This window comes from Amblyomma maculatum, unplaced genomic scaffold (assembly GCF_055883805.1).
Source record: "Amblyomma maculatum isolate TAMU_Amacu unplaced genomic scaffold, ASM5588380v1 scaffold_13, whole genome shotgun sequence".
Classification (NCBI taxonomy): domain Eukaryota; kingdom Metazoa; phylum Arthropoda; class Arachnida; order Ixodida; family Ixodidae; genus Amblyomma; species Amblyomma maculatum.
This window is the reverse complement of record NW_028146738.1, coordinates 37717072-37739739: the sequence shown is the minus strand read 5'-3', so window position 1 is coordinate 37739739 and position 22668 is coordinate 37717072. Positions and strand designations below refer to the sequence as shown.

Sequence of the window (22668 nt, the reverse complement as noted above, 5' to 3'; positions counted from 1 at the left end):
GATTATGCTCAAACGTCATCTGCAGTGTTGCAGCATGTCTTCTCCAAATAGTAAAAGAAACCAACCAGATCTGAGTCTTGCAGTCTGAAGACAGTGCGTGAAATAAATCATTATCTCCATGAAATTTCCCGCAATATGAAGATGCGCAACAAATATGATGTCAAAGTGGTTTTCTCAGCTAATAAACTGCTGGTAATCTGTCCCATCTTGAACAAGAAACAAAATATATGTGAAAAGAAAAATGGTAGGTTAAAATACACCACTAAGGTTGTGCATAGCATTTTTCTGAGCTGCGGTTGTATACGCAATGTACAAATGGGGAAGTGCATTAACAGCAGACTATGAAATTACTAGTGAATAAAAATATGAGAATGTGCATTCCTACAAAAAAAGCAAAACTCTGTACAAAGCCTACAATTCTGGCTGGTACCAAAGCTAAACCTTGGCAACAAATGATTGAAGCTTTTGATATAATTAATTCTGGGGATAAATGTGTTTTCTCTGAACAAAAATTAGCCTCCTCAGATGGGCATGTGTGACTGCGGTCATGGCTGTACTATATGTTTTTACGGTGGCTTAGGCCTTGCTTTGTATACGGCAGAAAAGGTCGCATACCAACTCGGGGCATGAACTCTGTTGACCTTGCTCTTGCCTGCCAGCCAGACTTAATCCAGACAAGGTTCAATGCTAAGGCTTCAGAGGCCACTATACAGAGCTATACAATCTTTCCACTTCCATGGCAATGTTGTGACCACGAAATATTTGGGAGCTGCAAGCACATTATGTGAGAAATAACACTGACTAGCCGGTTTTTCGACTGCAACTTCTGTTGGTCTCGTTTGACAGCAGTAATTAGTGTTAACTAATAGTCCTTCAAGACTAAAATGCCACTTTTTAGTATATCTGTGCCCCTATAATGCATTTACTATGGTGCAATGAGGCCTTTATTATCTGCCAGAAATTTGTTGCAGAATAAGAAAACTTTTCCATGAAGGGAAAAACCATGCTTTTAATGACAAGATTGTCATATGCCTCGAAAAAATGAACTTTTGACTGTCATGCTCTGAAAGAAAATACTTTCATCAGGACATGCTAGCCAACATTTGAAGTACATAACTCTAAAAATTCCTGGATCTGCTTATCGCTGGTATGCACTCGTTAGCATTTTTTTCACTAATCATTTTAATTTCCAATTTCCATCTGACCAAAAAGCTCTTAATGAATGCCTAATTTTTGTGTGCTCATGGACTGAACTAGCTTTGCATGATTATTTGCTACCTAGGTCTCATTTTCGCAGATGCTGGCAATTATTACTTCTCATGGTATCCGCAAACTCACGAACTTAATGCGAGCTCATGCACTATGTGCTGTTATTTAAACTTGAGCTGCTTAAAAGGGCTAAAATACGTTAGCCAAATTTTAATTTTCAGCCAGTGTTTTCTCCCCTGACTCCTTGAAGCTATGCAAAGTGGTGCCATTATTGCCTAGAGCTGTTCGAATCCCTGTTATATTTTTTAACATGCATTTTGCATGGACAATTTCAGGATATAATCTATCCACATGCCTCTTCTCATCATAATTCTAATTTATTTCTTTTCTTTTTCTGCTAGCAGTTTCCATCCAGCTTGTGCAAAAAAATATGACTGTGAATTCACAAGTTTTTCACCTCAGTTTTTCACTGTAGATTGATATTCTTTACATTGATTTTGCAAAACCTGTTAGCCATGTTCTTGATTCACTTTAGGTAAGCTGTGGTGCATGTGCTTTGGTCAGGCATTATTATCATGGATTCATTTCTCTCATTGTCTGCTAATAGTACACTCCTGGTGTAGATAATGGCATACTCCCTACTATAGTTATTGGTGCAATTTTCATACATGCCTTGAAGCCATGTTGAAATAGAGAGTATAAACTAGTGTTACAAATAAGTGAATGATCCAGGTAGAACGAGAGGAAGAATACACGGTATGAAGGAGCACTGAACAAGGGCAAAGGGGGTACGCCTCAGTTCACAGGTCGAGCCCTTTCAACAAGTGGACTTGTCTTCGTCTGGGCAAAGGAATTATCACTGGCAGGGGTTTAAATACACTTTTCCTTCCGAAGAAGAAAAGTTGGGGAGGAGGAAAGTGGATGAGAAGAAAGTAAGTCAAGGAGTACGGAGGGGGAAGATGCCTGAGAAGAAATTAGGTCATGGAGTAAAAAAATGTTTCTTCAGTATGCATTTCTCAGCCTAGAACCAGGGATCCTGTGGCCTGAAAAAATAAAAACGGCAGTACCAGGAAAAACTACAATGCTGTGTAGATGATTTGTCACCACTTAAGCAGGTTTGGTGCAGATACACCTTACAAATGACAGGCTTTGCAAAGGGCCCTGATAAGGAATATATATAAGGGAGACAATTCTTAAAACTTTCTTCAAAAGGGGTGGGCGGAGAGAAGGACAAAGAAAGAGAATAATAAGCGCACGGTGAAGCACATGCAAAAAAAAAAGAGGCCAAACTCAAGTAACAAGTGATAAGGAAATGTGTTTGGAGAAACATCTGCACCTTATGCTTTTGCAGATGGGAATAGTGTACATGTGCTGTGGATAAACTGTACAATTAACGCTATGTGGGATTGTTTTCCAGAATAGTTATGATGCAGAGGGAATATTCTTAGGGATTCTAACATTCCTTTCGAGATATTTTTTCCTGCTGTTTCCAATGTTCTAAATTTATGAATTAGATATGCCTCTCTATATTATCGGTCCCTTGCAGATTTAAAGCCTGACTGGAGAATATACAATTTAATTTCTTCGAACTTATGGTCTTTTTGATTGAAATGTTGGGAAACTACTGTCGGGAGGTTCTTGCCTGTCTGCCCGATGGCCATTAAGCCTTGTGTTCATTGGTTGCCCTGTCTCTCCGATGTAATGTTTATGAAAGAAGGAGAACTCTAGAAGGGAAACAACATTTTAAGATGTGCACTTAAAGCCTGATTTTATGCGAAAAGTTAAATTGCTTGCATTACTTTTAACCGTGGTGTCTTTGTATATGACTGCGCCTCTTACATCTAAGGTCGAGAGCAAAGATGTGGATGTGTTGGATGTTTGTTGTCGAGTTTAGAATGTACTAGAATACCTCTTAGGTTTGCGTTGTGTTTGTATGTTACACTTACAAGCATAACATATAAATGTAATGCGAACTGAGATATTCTAGTACATTCTAGACTCGACAATCATCCAACACAACCACATCCTTGCTCTCTACCTAGATGTAAGACATGCAATCATATACAAAAAGACACCACGGTTAAGAGTAATGCAGGCGATTTCACTTTTCTCAAAAAATCAGGCTTTAAGTGCACATCTTTAAACATTGTCTACCTTCTAGAATTCTCCTTCCGCCATAAACAGTACATCGGAGAAACAGGGCAACCAATGAACATAAGGCTTAATGGCCGTCGGGTAGACAGGCAAAAACTTCTCGAAAGCAGTTTTCCAGCATTTTAATCAGAAAGACCATAAATTCAAAGAATTTAAATGATATATTCTCCAGTCAGGCTTTAAATCTGCAAGGAAAAGAAAATATAGAGGTATATCTAGTTCATAAATTTAGAACTTTGGAACCAGCAGGAATAAATCTCGAAAGGAATGTTAGAATCCCTTAAGTATATTCTCTCTGCATAATAACAATTTGGGAAAACATTCCCACATAGCATTAATTGTACAGTTTATTCACAGCACATGTGCACTATATTCCCCTCTGCAGTAGCATAAGCTGCAGATGTTTCTCCAAACTCTTTTCTTCCTTATCACTTGTTACTTGAGTTTGCCCTCGAACATTTTTTTGTATGTCAGTTGTAGTTCACTGTGTGGTTATTATTCTGTTTCTTTGTCCTTCTCCCCCCACCCCTTTTGCAGAAAGCTTTAAGAATTGTCCCCCTTAGATATATTCCATAGCAGGGCCCTTTGCAAAGCCTGTCCCTTTGTAAGGTGTATTTGCACCAAACCTGCTTAAGTGGTGACTAATCATCTATCCAGCATTGTAGTTTTTCCTGGGACTGCCACTTTTATTTCATTTGCAGGGCACAGGATCCCTGGTTCCAGGCTGAGAAATGCATACTGAAGAAACTTTTTCTTTTTTTTTACTCCATGACCTACTTTCTTCTCGTGCATCTTCCCCCTCCCCAGCTTTTCCTCTTCAGAAACAAAAGCATCTGTAAGCCCCTGCCAGTGATGATCGCATTGCCCAGACGAAGACAAGTCCACTTGTCAAAACACTGACTCGACCTGTGAACTGAGGCATACCCCCTTTACCCTTGTTCAGTGCTGCTTCATACCAGATAAATGAATGGTCATATAGTGAAGGCTTTTTGATCTCTGCCTAGTGAATTATATGTGATATTTATTGCACTGGATTTCACTGCACTGTTTTTACAATGCATTTATGAAATGATGCAATAGCATTTTTTCTGCTCTTTTCTAGCCTGGCCATGTGGAAGAGTACAAGACACGACATATATATATTGCATGCAGTCTTTAGAAATAAAGACGTTTGTTATTTCATCATGTTATTTCCCATGTGCATGCACTGGCTATGCCATGTGACATTTATCTTATAAACATTCATGATTTGCAAGTTACTGTTGGAAACGGCACATGTTTTATAATGTGTTCATGCACTCAGCATCTTGTGTAGGGTCACGCGCTTCTGCTCAGTTATTGGAGGTTACATAATGTGAATGTGTATTGCATCTATAATGAAGTGATTTGGGCTGGGCCAGAGATGTGATATGAAGCCAATCGCGACATTGGCGGCCCACTACAGCAAACACAAGTGTGCAGAATTACGACCGGACACTGTTTTGCTCACTTATGTAGAATGCAGTCTTAGATGCTTGACCATGCAGGTTTCGTGAAAAAAAAAATTCATGGCATGCTTGTTCGAGCCCGCAAGGCCGTGTGTCCCCAGAATAAAAGCTCCACCTATTTTGACAACGAAATAAACATGTCCCTTCATCTTCCCAGCATCTTCCACCTCTAAAAAAGTGAAACAAACAGTGCTGTTGAGCGTATATTAAGCCCTGCAACACGTGGGTACGCCTGCCGAGATATGAAGCCAACGGCAACATTGGCGGCCCACTACAGCAAACACAAGTGTGCAGAATTACAACCGGACACTTTTTTTGCTCACTTATGTCGAATGCAGTGCTTAGGTGCTGAACCATGCAGTTTTCGTGAAAAAAAAACTTCCGTAGCATGCTTGTTTCGAGCCAGCATGACCTTCTGTCCCCACATTAACAGCTGCAGCTGTTTTGACCGCGAAATAAACGTGTTCCTTCGTCTTACCAGCATGCGTAAATCCGACGAGCAGCATTCCTTCAAAGCCGGGAATAGTGAGGCGGGAGAAGGGAGTAAGAATGGCACGTGTGAGGAACTAGCTTCCCAGAGCCGACAGCAACACAAGGAAGAAAGAGACCTGCTTGAAATAACAATTGTCGCAATAGGCGTCTCCTGCACTGCATCCTCTTTCTGCACCAAAACAGGCTTGGCAGCAATGGTGAAGGGGTTTTTCCAATGAAGCGAAGCTGACGTCTTGAGTTTTGCAAATGCTCCGTGGACTGTGGCTGTAAGCTTCATAAAGTTCAATACAAGCTCCCAATTTAGCATTCATCTGGCAGCTGCTGATTGCAAGCAATGCAATAATTTAATCGGATAGGAGACAAACGTTCTTAATTTCTCAAAACACGCATGCCATGAAGATCTGCAATCACAGATGGTTCGCAACTTATGTCAGTCAGAGGTCTGATAGCAAAAATACGCACTGGAAACTCCTAGCTTTAGTCAGAGTCTTTCTAATGCGAAGATTGGTTCCACTCAGATTTTAAAGCTGCAAGAAAGAATGGGAGCCATGCATCAATTTAAATAAAAAGACAGTTGCACCATTTGTACAGTGAATAAGGGGCACTTCTTCGTCGACCAGGTTTTACCACAATGTACCTGTAACTGTGTGCCATTAATTGTTAGTGCATGTGTCCATAGAGAAGTGAGATAATGTGAAGACTATTCTCTATTCCTACAATGAATGTTTTTTACAGAAACCTGAGATGGTTGATGTGCCACGTCTGGGACGTTTGAGATGGAAAGATTCCGGAGCAATAAAAGCGCTATAGTTGTTTCGCCAGCTGCTGCGTATTAAAATCGAAGCAAGTGCGCATGTGCACATGTCTTTCTATGTCTGTTGGCACCCCATTTGTTCCAGTTTCAAAATAGATGCAGCCGGAAGTCGTTGTTGGCTTCATATCATGGCAGGCGTACCCACGTGTTGTGGGGCTTAACATACGGTACACAGTGCTGTTCGTTTCACTTTTTTAGAGGTGAAAGATGATGGGAAGACGAAGGAACACGTTTATTTGGCGGTCGAAATAGCTACACCTTTTAATCTGTGGACAGAACTGGCTCGAAACAAGCGTGCTATCGCAATTTTTATTCACGCAAACGACATAGTTGAGCGCACTACCACTGCAATCGACATAAATGAGCAAGAAAGTTTCGGGTCAAAATATCGCTCATTTATTTGTGGTAGGACACGATGGGACGAAGCCCGCAAGCGCTCACTGCTAGAACATTTGAACACACCACGCACGTATGCTGGTGGTATGCATCCCCTAAGAGGAGACGGTCGCTCCAAGCAGTGTGCATCTTTGCTGACGAGAGCACATCATGCACAGGAAGCACAGATGAAAAAAGCAAGAAACGGAGAAAGAGGCGACGCCGCTCCGAGCAACGCATGCCTCCATGGGCGAGAGAGGCGCGGTGGGTTGTGCACGGGGCTTATAAAAGAGATTTAGCTTGCCGGAGACGTACTGGCGCAGACATATACGACGCCTACTGTGCATGCGTGCAAATTGATGTAGACGTATTTGGCTGACACTGGGCAAAACACGTTTTTGCTGTACGTATCACCCATATGTCAGACGTATTGGCAGACGTACGTGCAGATGATGATGATGGCTGTCCAACTAAAAAAATAGAAGCTATTTGTAATAAATACTTCAAATAATGTCACAAAAATGTCACATGCAGATCCCCCGAAGTCATCAAGTTGGTGTGTTGGCTGTGTTTTGAACAATTATTAACTTGAGCTCACTTTTAACCACTTTGCCACTTGAAGCAAGCCTGAACAATCAAAGCCTAGTTGCAATAAAACCGTTTATTTTGGTGCTCGCATGGAGGAAGGAAACAACCACTCGTGTTTGCTGGGGTTCGGTCGTGTGCTAGAGTTTGTTCTTGCTATCGGTGCAACCTTCCCACGCTACGTTACATCATGCTGGCAGCGTCCTAAACCCTTCATGACAGGCAGCTTTTAAGCGTGCTATCATAGGATGAAATTGAACATGTGTCGATTTCAACAGGAGCGCGACATTCCAAAGCCTCGGAGGAACTTACGTGAGTGTGGTACCCTACAACATCGGTGCCAGTGCAGTGTTTAACAGGATTTTTAGATTCTAAAAGGAGAATTTCAAAGAGCTGCAGTCAGCCCTCCTAATTCCAAATGAGGTCATCAGTACGCAGCATGTCAGGGTCTCCGGCTCTGAGGCACCTTGGCACAACTCAATTTTTACTTCAGTAATCTACTCTACCATATGACAAGTGACAAGTGACTTGATATGCAAGCTCTTCAGCGATTCTCCGAGGTAAGTAGTGCATGGTGTGGTGGCTGGCTGTGGTGGCTTGACGGTTACAGGCCAAATTATTGATGTCGGTGGTTTCTGTGTCAAATAAATATGCCCGCTGAAACATGTAAAGCAAAGCTGACTGGCTGTGGCGTCTCATTAGACATCTTAGAATGCAAATTAGCGCTAATCCTGAAGTTCAGAGCTAATCAAAGCAGTCTAACACTTGTGCGACCACTTGCAGTGCTTTCAAATTAAAAAAAAGGTCGGAGCAGATTCAAAGCGATAAATTTCTTGTCAGAAGTGGTGTGGGATGTATCACCCCGCATCCACACTGCTACACACTCTCGCGCTATTCATTGCACATCATCCCCATCAGCTTTCATGTGTGCGTAAATGCTACCGAGCCTTCTACTCGATATACCTACGTTAAAATTTTACCATTTTGTAGTCGAAAAGCCCCAGCGCTCATGATCCTAGGGATGACAGCATGGGGCCAGTGCTCTCTGGTGTGTAATGGCTTTGTGTCGGCCATTTCTAGTAGGTGAGCAGTTTTAGCTACTGTAGAGCATAATGTTATAAATGATTGCAGTTGACTCGTACCCACCGACCATTGCTGTAGTCATTCAGGGTTCTTTTACGGCAATCAACATAGGTGCACTTGTGCAAAAGCATATATACCCCTGCTCTCCAACTCAGTTGTAGAGCTTTGTGAAGGTACTCTCTTGTCAACATCGAATTTAGTGAAACTGCCCAACATTCCTAATACAACCAGCGCTATGCTGCTTTTCTACCTTGCCTACTAGCACAGCATAAGGTCAACAACATAAACACCAGCCCATATACAAGTCAATTTTTTGTTTTAGATGAGAGAAGTCCACGGAAACAGACTGAGAAATACGCAAAAGGTTATCAGCACAAACTTTTTTCATTTGCTTCATGTATTAGAAATGCTCAATGCAGAAATTTAATAAAATTTTATGCAATAATTTAAACAATGTAAGCAATTTTGGATTTGGCCCTTATCGATATGAAAATCTATATTTGACCCTACTTTGACTGAATGAATTTTTTTTTTGCAGAGTCGTTCTTAGTCTCTCTTTGTGAAAGTTATACCTGTAAATAATCATACTGTGAATACAGCTCATGAAGAGTTGTAATATTTATTGTCACACAATCAGCAGCACTGATTTGCTCTAAAGTGAGCAAATAAATGCTTAGTGAGCTTCTGCTTCAAGCAAACATGGGAGGCTATTTTCTATTGGTAGGAATTAATTGGAATGTGTTTGATGAAGAGCTGTTTTTATTCAGTGCACCATTGTATTGCCGGGGAATGGTAAATGCACATAGGATGCAAAGCGACAAGACAGCGGCAAATATGGTCGTTTCTTGCCAGTTTTAGCTATTTGCTTATGTTGCTAAATGCAGAAAGCCACTGCCAGCAGGCTTAAATAAATGTAGTCGTTTATAAGTTCTTTTGCTACCTTTATGCACAAATTGCTTCGTCTGCTGCAGGGTTATGATCACAGTGTTTCATCTTATGGCTACAGATTTTCCTCTGATCTCTTCGCATCCTAGGCAGTCAATAAGGAAGTAGCTATGCAGAAGGAATAATTGAGTTTACACTCGCAGTAGTCCACCCTATCATGTTAAAGCTGTCAAGAATAAAATAGATTTGGCTCATTTCCATCGGCACATCAGCAGAATCTGGCTCATTTTTTTTGATACATGATTTTTGTGCAATTCCTGGTCTTTATTTACATCCTTAATATCTCAAACCATTTGCAAAAGTAAGATGTATATATGATCTTTCAATTATAAAAAAGGAAATAACCTAGTGTAGGTTTCTGAATTTCGCTTGCTTTGAAAAAAAAAAGTGTTGATAGTGTTGAATCAATTCCGGGAGCACCATGAAATCTGCACTGCAGAAGTGTGGAAGTCTAAGTGTTGCTGGTGCACACAGTGTATCAGGTTTGCTCTCATCATTATTATGAACTAAATGCACCGTCATCATCATTGCTAATGTCATCAATGCTAATTCCAGCCTCATCGTCATCCCTGCTATCATCCTTACAGTAGAAAGGAACATTTTGATGTGTTTCATGATCCCGGGCATTGTGCAGTTGGTTAAAGTGCTTGGATGGGGATGCGAGGGATGGACGTTTGGCTCCTAGTGGAAACCGTATTTTAATTTTTTCTGATGGCATCATCATGACGTCATTTGATTGACAGCTATAGTGCGACCAAACAAACGAATGCCGACAGTATGAGCCATTAAAAGCTTTCACCTTAAAATTGATGGGCCTGTTCGAGTGAACTCTAGTGAACTCTTCCGAGAGCAATGCAATAAGCATTATGCTATAGCACAGTAAAGAAGGTGCACACTGAAGGGGTATTTTCTTGTGGCCACTGTATAGGGACTCTATAAGCGATCGTTGCTTGCAGCCACTTGAAATTTTCCTCCTCAGGCGGTGCATGCAAAGGAAGGCCCCAGTGTCCAAATGCTGGGGCTTCATCATGGCACAGCAAGGCAAATTTGTCAACCGTCTGTGGCACAGAAGGAGGACTTCTCTGGGCACAAGTGGAACCTGTGCAGGAATAGCAGGCACTAATGTGTGCCATGCCTTAGTCTGCCAGCTGGATGGGCCATTTAAAGGCAGGCGTCACGATGCAGGTAAGCCTGCTCAGTCATGTCTTCATTGCAGTAACTAGCTGTAATATGTTTTTCATATTCAGGGGAGTGCATTTCCAAATTAAAGCCTAACATCTCTGCAGTGAAAATTCCACAAGTACTTTTATATTTTTTGAGTTGGTTTTTGGAAAATGGTACTCAATGACCAACCTCGTGAAAAAACAGCATTTCATGTGTAAAGAAACACGGCACCTAAGTATGTGATGCAAGATTGTGTTAGCATGTGGCATTTTATAAATTTTTAGGAAAAAATTTTATCTAATACTTGCCATTGTGATTACATCTCATAATACAAAGAGAACAGAGGCACCTGTGTGGACCCTCATTGGTTATATTATTAATTCTTGCTATCTTTTAGGGACGCTCAAGGAGGTGGTGCACTTTGAGAATCTGCAGATCACCATGGGTCATACATATGTGATCTGTAGTGATCCAGCCTACCCCCTGTGGCCTCTACTCTACAAGTTGTTTGGAGGTGCCGTACTGCAGGCTCATCATGTTGCCTTCAACAAGGCAATGAGCACTGTTAGGAAAGCTGTAGAGAGGGAGTTTGGCAGCATAGCATGAAATTTTGCTTTTATTGACTATTTCAAGAACCAATCTTTGAGATGGTAACAAGTAGGGCGAATGTATAAAGTTGCCACTTTGCTAACAAACTGCCAAACATCTTTGTATAGCAGTCATGTGTCTATCTACTGTCGTGCATCTGCCTGAATTGGTCAGGTACCTTGTGCCTCTTCAGACATAAGTGTCAGCCTACATCCTGGGGTCAAAAAATTTGAACATTTTTTTGGGGAGGCTGCCTTTCTCAGTAAAATATGGACAAGCATGGCAAGCAGTGACCTTCATAGTTTAAACATTTGTCAACAGTCGCAGAATCCATCTCTGTATTCCTTACAGCAATAATTGCAGCATGCAGTGGTGCATATCTTGTAAATAGGGTAAGCGCACTAGGAAACTTGGACATCAGAAGCAATAGGCAGGAGGCTTGCAGACTCACAGCTGGATTTTACTAAGTAAAGATGACACAAATAGAGTGCACAAAACCATATGCTCAATGCTATACTTTTGATTGCTCTATATATGTCATCTTTCAGTTAGTAAAATACAGTTGTGAGCCAGTGTACATCCATGTCCACTTCTGCTTCTGTTGTCCGTGCTTTGTAGAACAGTTACTCCATTTCCGAGATGAGCCTCACTGCATGCAACAATGCTGCCCAAAGATTTATGCTGTTCATCTGTCGACAGTGTTATGCCAAGATGCAGCTTTATGAATTTTTTTTATGCGAAATGCAGCAGTATTTATCTCGATTGATTGCAGAAGTGCATGACTACTTCCTCGTTGTTCCAAAATGTAACTCTCAGCACTCTATCATTCAACCAACCACTTCAAATACTCTGCAAGCCACTATGATGGCACACCTACAAGTAGAGATAACTTGCGGGATCTTATTTGTGAGATAGTTTGGGAAGAATTGTGCTGGCTGGCTGCTACTGTCGTTCCAACAGCCTCAGGTGGCAATGCTTATGGACGTCCATGAAGAAGTCCAGCATGCATTTGCCTACTGGCGATTGTTGACCGTAGTGGAAACTCTAGCCATAACTTACACCTCTATAGTACAAAGTTTGGGTTGCATATCTGCACTCCAGACCCTCTTTGACTTGAACCAGTAGTTGAAGAAACGCCGCTTCCCAGGCCCACCCTCTCATCATACAAGCGATGCCCATGCCTCAGGAAAGCAGAGAATGGAGAACTTCAAGCCACTGCCTTTTGTGCTTCCATTGAGATGAGGCTAGCCACATTGTCATTCCTCTACAGACAAATCAGTTCAATTCAGTCGTGTCCAACTCTGTGTGACCTTATAAACCATATCACGCCAAGCTTTCCAGTCTCCCACTATCTTTCTGGGAAAGAGGGAGGGACACAGGAGAACAGGTAGGGAGCGAATGTGATGATTAGATGGCATCCTTGTGGCATTGCAGACGAATCTATGTACAAACAAATAGGCATGCTCAGTTTTGCCATTGCTGCCCTAAAACCACACACCAGCCAGCGACTACAGAAAATTGACTACCTGCACAGGGGAGCATGTATCATCAAATGTGTCATCAGGCCATATATTTCATTCTCCATCACTGTTCAGCACACAATCTGTCACCGGGCCACAGCTACTGTGGCTGCCTGAGGAAGTTTCCCACTCCTTGTAGGGGAAACTATAGAGAGCAAGCTATGGAGACGAGGTTGCTTCACAGTGAAATACTAAAGATGTGCTGACAAATGGTGATGGTGCATCAGCAATGGTGGTGTCAACAACGACATTACTATAGTTGAAGATGACTACGTGCAAGAATATAGAACCAGTGGCATTGAGTAGTGTGCAATGATGACTTGGGTCCAGTGTGCTGGCGCTGAAAATGAAGACACCACCAGCTGTGTGAGCCTGAATCTACAACTTGCATTTTGGTCAATCAGTCTTTGTCAAGGTGATGACGAGTTGCACCGACAACTTGTCTTCTCGTAGCTGCCCTCAGGGCAGACCAAGGCTCTTATCAACCTTGACTTGATGATGGAGGCCACCCTTTCACTCACAATACACTTAAAGCAGCTTGTCCATAAAGTCGCTTGGCAGCTCTTACTCCTTCCCGAGCCGACCATTAAACCCTTCAGCACATAGTCCAGGAGCAAGTCTATGAGATCATGCAGTAAGTTTTCAACCTGCCTCCCATTGCTGCAGTGCTTACCTACACTGAAGTTGCCTGACAGGCACTAGCAGCATTTGTCAATTTTCGACGTCCCCTTGGGCAATCCCTGTTCCTGCTGCTCTGCCACCTCTCCAGTGTTTTAAACCATGGTGGACTCTGGGCAATGTGCCTATTTAATACACCTTCAGCATCACTGCCACTGTCATGTCTTGCCTGCTGCTGACAAAGCCGACCATTGAGCTTACGCTTATTACCCTCTTAACTTTACCTGAACCTCACCTCCCGAGCACCTAGACTACAACAGATGCCATCTGTTTGCCACTGATCATTATTTCCACGTCACCGCTCGGTTTCTTTCATGATCTGTCATCCGATACTGCCGCAGGAAATGTAGTGATCGCAGTTCCGGAGGCAACAATTGCCTTTTCGTTGCTAATTTGAGACTTGCCTTTACCGTCAAATGTGATGGTTCCTATGGAGGGCTCTGATGCTCTTGCCCTTTTAGATATTGGTATTGCTATGTCAATGTACATTGAGAAGCTGTGCTGCCAGATTCAAAGTGATGATGCCGTTATGTGGTTTTTCAATTAGTGCTGCTAATTGACAGCTCAAGCCTTTGGCCTCATGTACTACTAGTCATTATTTGGGGCTTTCTGTACACCACTGAATTTATCATACTTTTATTGAGCTGTCACGACCTCATCGATTGCTCTCTTACTCAAGCTGAGCCCTTTCCTTTGGCAACATGCTGGTCGATACCTCTACCACATGCGCCATACAAACTGTGTCATATGATGGTGCAATCCCTTTATGTTTTGCTATGCTGCTATTGTTATCTGCAACTCTTTTTAGTGGGTCTGTGTGGTGGCAGTGGCACTGGTGCAGTGGTAGCAGTGGCAAACACGACATGGTGTGTGCATGGTGACGTTTAGGATGGCATGTTCACTTGAAATGCAGGGGTTTTTGCCTGAGTGTTGTGTGCAGCGATATTACAGCTTCAGTTCACCATCTCGCTACTTGGCAAACTGAAAGTGCGCTATGACTTTCGTTCGGAGTCGTCTCCCATGCTCCTTTGACTGCGTGACAGTCTGCCGGTGGACACCCGACAGCTGTGCTCTAGACCAATGGCTTCACTTGTTCCCAACACTGATTTCAAACTTTTAGTGGCACGAGATGCTTGTGGCTGCAAATATGCACTAGACCACCAGTCGGAACGCTGTACTTGAGTTGGGCTGCATGGACCGTTTCTAGTGTTTCACACGAACGGTTGTGTGTGCATTTGTGTATTTTCTAGACTAAGGAGAGGTAGCATCTGAGTTATAAAAGTGTCTGTATGTGTGAAGTGCCATTTGCTTTGGCGAACGAGGTGGCGAACCACTACAGCCTGTCTTCGTCAGGCTGTCTGATGGCTTCAGTGAGAACCTGTACTACCAGATGCGGAAAGTGATGATGCCATTTTATGGTTTTTCACTTCATGCCGCTAATTCACAGCTCATATATCCTTTGATTGCATGTACTGCTAGATTCATTATTCAAAATTTTCTGTACACTACACAATTAATTGTACCCTCATTGAGCTGTCATGATGTCATCATGCCCGGGACACTTTGCATTATAGCCCCATCCAATAGCGCAGCCAGAGCTTTACCAACATTGCCATCAACTAATGCCATAGACGCCCTTTCCCTCTGTTTTTGCCCTCTTTTTTTTTCTTTGCATAAACTAAAGTCACCTTTGAATCTCCTAAATTTTAACCCTGCAAAACTGTGTCTTGCCAGGCCAAAGCTATCACGCATTTTTTTTTTTGCGGCTGTGCGTTTCGTGGACCCTGAAGATCTCTTCATGAGCCGCTATTTGAAAAACATTGACCTATGATATGCTTTTAGCAATTAGCACTATGTGACGCGAGATTTTGAATTCCGTTTGGTCAAGCGGTAACCACAGGCCACTAACAGTGTTTTTAGCATTGTAGCTGAGGCTCACTATTTTGATGAGGTTGTGTACATAATTTTTTTGGTCATTGCATATGTTTACAATTCTAACAATGCAATTCTTTTTTAAAATATGCAATTTAAGATTAGAACTTTTTGCAGATAATTTTGGACCTGTGGTTGCCAAACCATAGCCTCAGCTATTTATGCGCCATAAAATGCAAGAACAGAAACACACCGACAGCATTTATGTGCAAAAATGTATTTGGGGTTTATTTGGCAAAGTGAACATGGTCAAGAACTGGTGCTGTATGCAATGTGACATTGTGCCAACATAAATAACTTTCAATCTTTCATCAGTGCAATCAGTATCTTGTCAACTGATTGCCAAGATTTCATCAGCTGACCTGCACATGTCCAAGTTCGGCTTGATGTGGCAGTGTTCGTCATCATGTGCTGCATAGAACATCCATGTTGTATTCTACCTTCCTGGAATGAAAAGGTGCAATGTTCACAAAAATTACTGTAAAACTAAAGCTGGTATGAGAAAGCTGGAGGTTTTTAAAATTGCTCGCCAGCTCGTATTACAGTGAATAACTACGCACATCATTATTCATGAAACGTCTGGGCATATGGCATACCCCTATATGGCACAGAAGTGCAGCAGTCTCGTCTTGTGTATCAGACCCATTGATGACGGTCTTCAGTGGTAATGGCACATACCCATGGCGGGGAATAGGCCATGGTATATAGCAGGTAGAAAAAGCTCACGGACAAGCAATTGGGTATTTTGATGATTATGAGTCTTAAACTAGAATTTCAATAAAAAGAAAGGAAAAGAAAAGGCAGTGAATTCTCATTGTAGCAATCAACCTAGTGTGATTATATAGTCGTGAACAGAATTGCACACAGGTTGTAGGGTATATCCCATGGCACTTGCCCCGAAGGAGAGGAGAATAAACACAAATAGCATGCAGTCACTAACAGTGTTCCACAAGGAACCCTGCTTTGGCCACTGTTTTTCAAAGTGTTCATCAAAGACATTGCCCACATCGACATATCCATCAAATTTGTCGTACATATATAAGGTGGATCTGGTACATATGATATGGGCGTGTCCAGAAATCTAAAATATAAACTGAGAAACAGAAAATAATTTTGGGAAACTACTGTCGAGCTCACGCCCTGAAACTCTGGTAGGTCTAATCTGACTAGCTGACCTCGCCCATGTCCAAGGACTCCAGGCCGTAATCTTTGCGGATAAGTTGACACCTGTCTTGTACCAGTTGGATATTTATTAGTTTTACCAGAACCACACGCAGATGACAGTTCTATTAAGATGGGCACAAATGCAGACACGTTGACAGAGCAAAGCAAAGCCTTTCTGCTAACATTATTGTTGTGGCTGCAATCGAATGAACTTAATATAAATTGTTCAAAGACAATGCTAATTATTTTCCCAGGAAAAATATTTTTGTAAAATCATGCTGTCAGCAAGGAGAGCCAGAACATTACAATTGTAGACTCGCAGAGAATACTGAGTCTCACGCTCAATAGCAATCTATACTGCGACTTGCCTGTTGCTGGCATATGCCAAATATTTTTCATGGTATTTGATGTTATTTCATGTTGGTGAACGCTCCTTCTGATGCACATTGAAAACAAATTGAATCATTTTTTCACATCAACCAATGCATTAAGACCACAGGGGAGGGTAGAGTAAACAATAATATAATTTTGCCATCCTTTTCTTGAGGATAAATACCACCTGGGCAATTGCACCAAATGGGCAATTGTGGAGGAAATGTCTCCATAAAATATTACTTCTAAACTTTTGCGTTGATTACGCACATGCACAGCAGCATGCTGCAATGACCTTAGAGCTGGAAATGCGTCATGTGTCCAGGCAAACATCACACAAAAGTGTGAAGTCGCGAAAAGGAAAAGCATGTGGGAACTTCCCACACTTTGCGCGATGATGAATACATTCTGGAGAGGGGTGCTTGAGGGCACACCACCCAGCAAGATACAATGCCAGTTGGGACAAAGGACATGGCCATAAAACCATTACACTGATCCATTAGGAGTTGAGTTCTACAGATGCTGTTTTGATCCGCTGTGTGTGACATCAGACATGCCCTGTGTTTTTCTGGCAAACAGACTCCTTTTTTGATTATTGCTACACTATCGAAGTGAAAAAGGGAGTTTCTATGTCTCCTCGCCTGTTCCCAAAGTCTGACTGCAGGAACATTGCTTACCAATACTGTTTGATTGACTGCCTGATTGACCCGGTGAAATGTGCCGCGTTTTATTGGCCCTGTGAGAGGGCTGGATTGAGTGTTTAAAGGTTTCTTGTGGAGTAAAAAAGACAATACTGGCCCTGGGAAAGATGCTCACCAAGTCTATCATTGCTATGAACTCCTTGCTTTTGACCTTTTGCTGTTAAGACCTTTGAAGTATGTGCATAAATCTGCAGAAGTGTAATCAAATTTTATTGTTTTCATTCTCTCATCTTCAAAACGTCATCTTTCTCTCATACCGATGACTCAGTCATGCCACCAAATGGAGTGTAGATTCAAAACAGTCGGAGACAAGCATAACAGTGCACAAATAACTGCGATGGTCTCGTGACTGTGCATCATGAACATGAAAATTTGCTAATAATTTGTTTGCTCATTTTATTTATCGCTGCTTTCATAGACCACTGCATTTTGTATAATGCACTGTTGCTGCTGCTGGTCCATGCATAAATTTGGCATGAATGCAAAAGCTAACAACTAGGTTCTAGTGCAGTTGTACTGAGCAGTCTTCAGTTTTAAAATTTAGTAAGTTGTTAAGGCATTGAGATAAAACTTTTTACAAATTGGTGCTGCTAAAAATAACGTAAATTTGTCCTCACCCCTCAGTGGAACTGACTGCAGGCTTGGTGTTGACGACAGCGGCTCTGCATTGTGCAGACTTGTGGCTGTGCCATGGAAGGAAGCAAACAAATGAGAGAAATAATTATTTCTGCAGCCATGAAATGTTGGACTGTTTTCCGGCACATACACGACAACAGTGTGTATAGTTGGTGCATAACACTTTATTGATACATGCACGAGCTACTTTAGCACTCTGGCTACACCTTGTACATTGCAGTAAGATAATCAAGACTGAAAATTGCAGTGCTTTGTAAACACCTGTAGCATGTTCAACAAGAACATTGAAGAAACTAATATAAGAAGCATTGTCACTTACTATCCCGGGAGTTGTCATGATCGCTTTCATCATCATGCGTATCTCTGGACACCATGTCATTCAGGCACTTGCAGGCTCATTTCCATCTGAAAGGGAATAACCATATGAGGCACAGAAAATTGGTAATTAACTTGTCAACATAATATAGGATCTGATTGGGCAGCAGAAAGTTGTGCCAGGACACTAAAAGAGTAACACAACACAGACACTGTTGCCTTCATTCAATGCAATGGTCCTTAACAAGCATTCTTTTTAATTTTCAGGTGTTTTTATAACACAATAAGCAAACCAGTTCAGCCTCTGCCACTTGTAAATGCACTTAGCACTTCCAGTGCCAGAATGTTTTGTTCAACAGCATAAAATATTGGCACACTTCATTTCACGTGCTGACACAGGGACACAAATTCATAAGCTTGGAGCAAAAAAAGACCTCTTGCAATATTTGGCTGTGGCACTACATTCAGCATCTGCTGTTAGCTAGTGGTGCCAGGTAATTGTCTGAGAAGACTAAGCAAATCATCTGGCAAACAATTTTCATTTATTGCTCCTGGTGGCTGTCCACATTTACATGCACATGTAAACAAAGCAGCTACATGACATGTATTATATTATGCAACTCGACCCATGCTTAGAGGAGGAGGAGGAGAAAACATTTAATTACGATGATATGGTTTGGAAAGGGAGGTGCTTTTTGTTGGGGAGCTGAGGGGCAGACCCTATTCCGGGACGCCATTGGCCGCGGCCACTACCCGAGCTCTGGACTAGGACACGCTGGGCCTCCAGGTCCGAGCTGGAAAGGGCCGCCTCCCAGCCCTCCCTAGTTGGCTGTTTTATAGCTTTTATTTTTGTATTTTGCTGGCAGGCCCACACCATGTGGCATAGGTCAGCATACTGCCCACAAAATTTGCACCTACCCGTGAATGTGTAGGCTGCGTTGCAGTGGATGGCGGCCAGTGCAATCACCACTTCCTCCAACATTAGCACGTCGTTAGTTTTTACTGAGAGGCCGTTCACCTGCCTTCCTTCGTATACAGCAGCAATGGTGCAGGTGCCATCCTCGGTGGGATCGACCCGCTGCATCCACGTAATATGTGCCTATCTCACTGCCATAGTTATTTTGTATAAATTTTGCCCTGGCTTCACGCCTCCCCTGATTATATTCCCAATTCATGTTTTTGGGGAGTGGCTTAACCATCAAAGTATTTTTCCACACATCCGGGATGTCCACTCTGTTTTCTATAATGCTGAAATATGTATCTAATTCGCACAACAAGACTTTTTACTTTGCGCTGCTATTCCCCAGCAATCAACTAGGCGGTGTTCAGACGGGCGGGCCGTACGTATCATGGGACAGCATCATCCACCACCACTCCTACTCGAAATGCACGTGATCGGTAGGCACCGAGTCACTGCCATTCCGAACTACTCAGAAGTGCCGTTTTCGTCACATTTGGTAACTAATTGTTCCGCTCTGACAGCCCGTGGTCCGGTCCGCTCGTCTGAACAGAGAAGGTAGTGGGTAGTGATGGGTAGTGACTTACCAGAATCATTTATTTTTTCTGATGCTGGATGGCTTGCAAAGGCCTTTGCGAACGCCTTCATTGTGCAGCAAAGCGAGCGCTCGTTCGCTGTTGGGGGATCCCTAGAAATCGTTGCAACTTCTTTAGACGGCGCCTTTGCCCTGTGCTGTACAGCATAGAGAATGGTGGCGATCTCGAGCCACTTGCTGGTCCGCCGCACTAAAACGCTTGTGCATGATGTTTTCTTGGCGCGGGCAAGAGTATTGCAGCATTTGATGATGCCATTTATTTTTTTTCTTTTGGGATGCTTGGGAAAACTGTGAAAATGGAAAAACTATGTGGCCTGTTGAGTTCAGCAGCACTCTACAAGCACTCGTAGCACCATCCATCGGCGCTTGCGTAGCTTGGCTTCATGGCTGCTGAAATCTCGTGAGATCTTGCGAGATTACGGCAAGCTGGACGTCACGCGACATACGTCTCCAGTGCCTGTATGTATCGGTAGTTTGCACGCATGTGCAGTAGGCATCCTATACGTCTCCGGCAAGGTAAATCTCTCTATAAAGAAGGTGAGATGAAAAAAGTAAGAGGGGAGGAAAGAAAAAGACGCTGTCTGACTACACTGATCAATAGCGTACTGTACTGTGCTTGGTCTGACAACAGGTGCTGTTAATCTGGCAACACTTGCAGTCGGAGCGTGGGTACACCATACAAATTTGTGCCCCTGTTCTCCATAGCGCGCCCGATCTTTCGGCCACAGCGTCGACACATACACTCCTCGGAAATCTGATGCCACCTTTCACACGTGTATGCTGCGCACAACCGAGTAGCCACGTGTTTGCTTGGTGGAACTACAGTGGCTTTTTAATGGAATGCAGAAAACAGCAGGGTCAGTGCCTCCTTGAGTTATTCGTGTCTGCAGCATTGGAGGTATTTACATATCCTGTCCCACTCCCTTTCCCAATAGGGCGTAAATGAGGCTCCGCCTCGCGGCCACGTCGCGCAGTTATTCTCTACCAGCATGGCCTCCGTGATCACCTCCGCACGCTCCTCGCGCCAGCGGAGCAGCCGCTTGCAGGCAACTTCCGCGCATTTAATGGTCTTAAAGATGTTTGAAAGCAGCAGAAAATAAAAAAATGGCAACGCATGCAAAAGCGCGCCTGCAGATGTTTCGCGCGCGTAACATATGTATTGGTATAGGGCGTAACGCTAGCGCTTCCACACAGTCCCTCAGTGAAAAAACCGCAAATTTAATAATATGGGATACGAGATGTAGGCACTGTTTTCCAGGAGGCACTGGCAGGGTTCTGGACGACAACGCGGCGGATTACCCAGCATACATTGCTTCGTGCAAGAAATAGTTTTACAAATTATGTTCTTTGGACTGCGCGGGATATTTTCAATGCTTTAGCGCCGACGTACAAAAATAACTGCTCAATTATTCCGCTTCTCCTTGTTCTTTCGTGTCCCCGTCTTCACGCGCTTTTGTGTTTGTCTTCGAGCAACAAAGTTTAAACATTTCTGACCTTTGATTCAGTGTCAATCAAGACAGCACTTGAGAGCAAGGTACCTTGGGCGTCGGTAGTGAAAAACCTGCGTAGATAAAGATAACGACGTTTTCAAACAAAAAGCAGAACCTTGAGTGAAACCATGAGCAAAGGCCAGCCACACATCATTACTCACCTTTCGGTAGACAAGCTGTAATACTCATCGCGGTTCGTGTCGGGTGCACCGGCGCCGATGTCTTGGGTCACAGTGTTGAAGAGCTCGGAACCCAGCTGGTTTCCGCACTGGCCAATTTGTAAAGTAATTAAACTCATCGTTCGTTACTGCAATGCGCCTGAATAACTGAAGCTAGTAATTCGTGCGAACGTTCGCCACGTCAAAGAAACACGCCACGAGCAGCCCCATGAGCGCAACCGCACGAGCAGCATAAGCGCATGGCATGAGCCATGAGCACATACCGAAACGAAAATACACACTTGCTACACTTATGAAAGCCATTAGCAAACCCGCGCACTCGCAACACTCTACGCCAAATACGTTTATAAAAGTAAATGAAATATACAAAGTATACAGTACTAAAGCACGACCAGTAAATATATTTCAACATATCTGTATTTTTTATTATCATCATCGCGAGCATTGGAGAAAAGCTAAGATGGCAGCCCTCATACGGAGGTAACGTTAATGCCGAATAACTTGAATCAAGCGTAGATGAGTTTGTTTCTCTGTTGTGCTGCATTGTTCCCGAAGTAGGTTATGAGCGAACAGCCAAAGCAAGTTTCCGGGTTTGAAGGTCACCTGTTTGTCAAGAATGTTGTTCCCCAAACTTCAGTTTCCTCTTTGCTTCAGACTGCTTTTTCGATGTCATCTGCCACATCCACCGGAAGAAGACGTGAGTGGTCTGCCCTCGCAGTGAGGGAGAGCACAATTTTGCTACATCGGAAAAAGCTCGGTGCCTCCACGTCTGTCATCCGCTGCGTGTGGCCTGCATCAACGCTGGCATGTATCGGATTATCGCATTTGTCACATGAATCGTTGAACTGCACTGGCGTGTCGTGGCACCAGGCCGCCGAAAGTCAGCGGAACTTCCATCCCGTCTCATTTGTCCTGCCTTCTTCCCGACTCCATAAACATCTCTGCGTCCTACGCGCCGGGCGCCGTGCGCGCCTGTGCAGTGAGCGCCGCGCCCCGGCGCGCAAAAAAAGCGGTACACAACTCCAAGCGCATGACGCGGTACGCGTCCGGTCTCGCGCTGCATATAATCGGCGGAACTTGTCGCAGAGACTCTTCCATCGCTTCTCAAGCATTTTTACGGCCTCTGCGATAAAAACACAAGAACATACACATCAAATGTTTAATATACACGACATGATTAACGAACATACACGCATAAATAGCGAACAAACAGGTTCAGCATCTTACTGTCG

At 43.1% G+C, this 22668-nt stretch overlaps 1 protein-coding gene across 1 annotated transcript in view; it reads right to left on the bottom strand.

Annotated features, from left to right (window-relative positions):
- LOC146172586 (tubulin delta chain-like) overlaps window positions 1-21555 on the bottom strand; it is a 65474-nt gene extending 43919 nt beyond the window's left edge. The window contains exons 1-2 of the mRNA XM_084585975.1: window positions 21419-21555; window positions 21262-21328 (exon numbers count right to left, since the gene is read on the bottom strand). Of these exons, the coding sequence (XP_084442101.1) occupies window positions 21262-21328; window positions 21419-21555 (204 nt within the window). The remainder of the gene's footprint in view (window positions 1-21261; window positions 21329-21418) is intronic.
- Between the last annotated feature and the right edge of the window lie 1113 nt (window positions 21556-22668).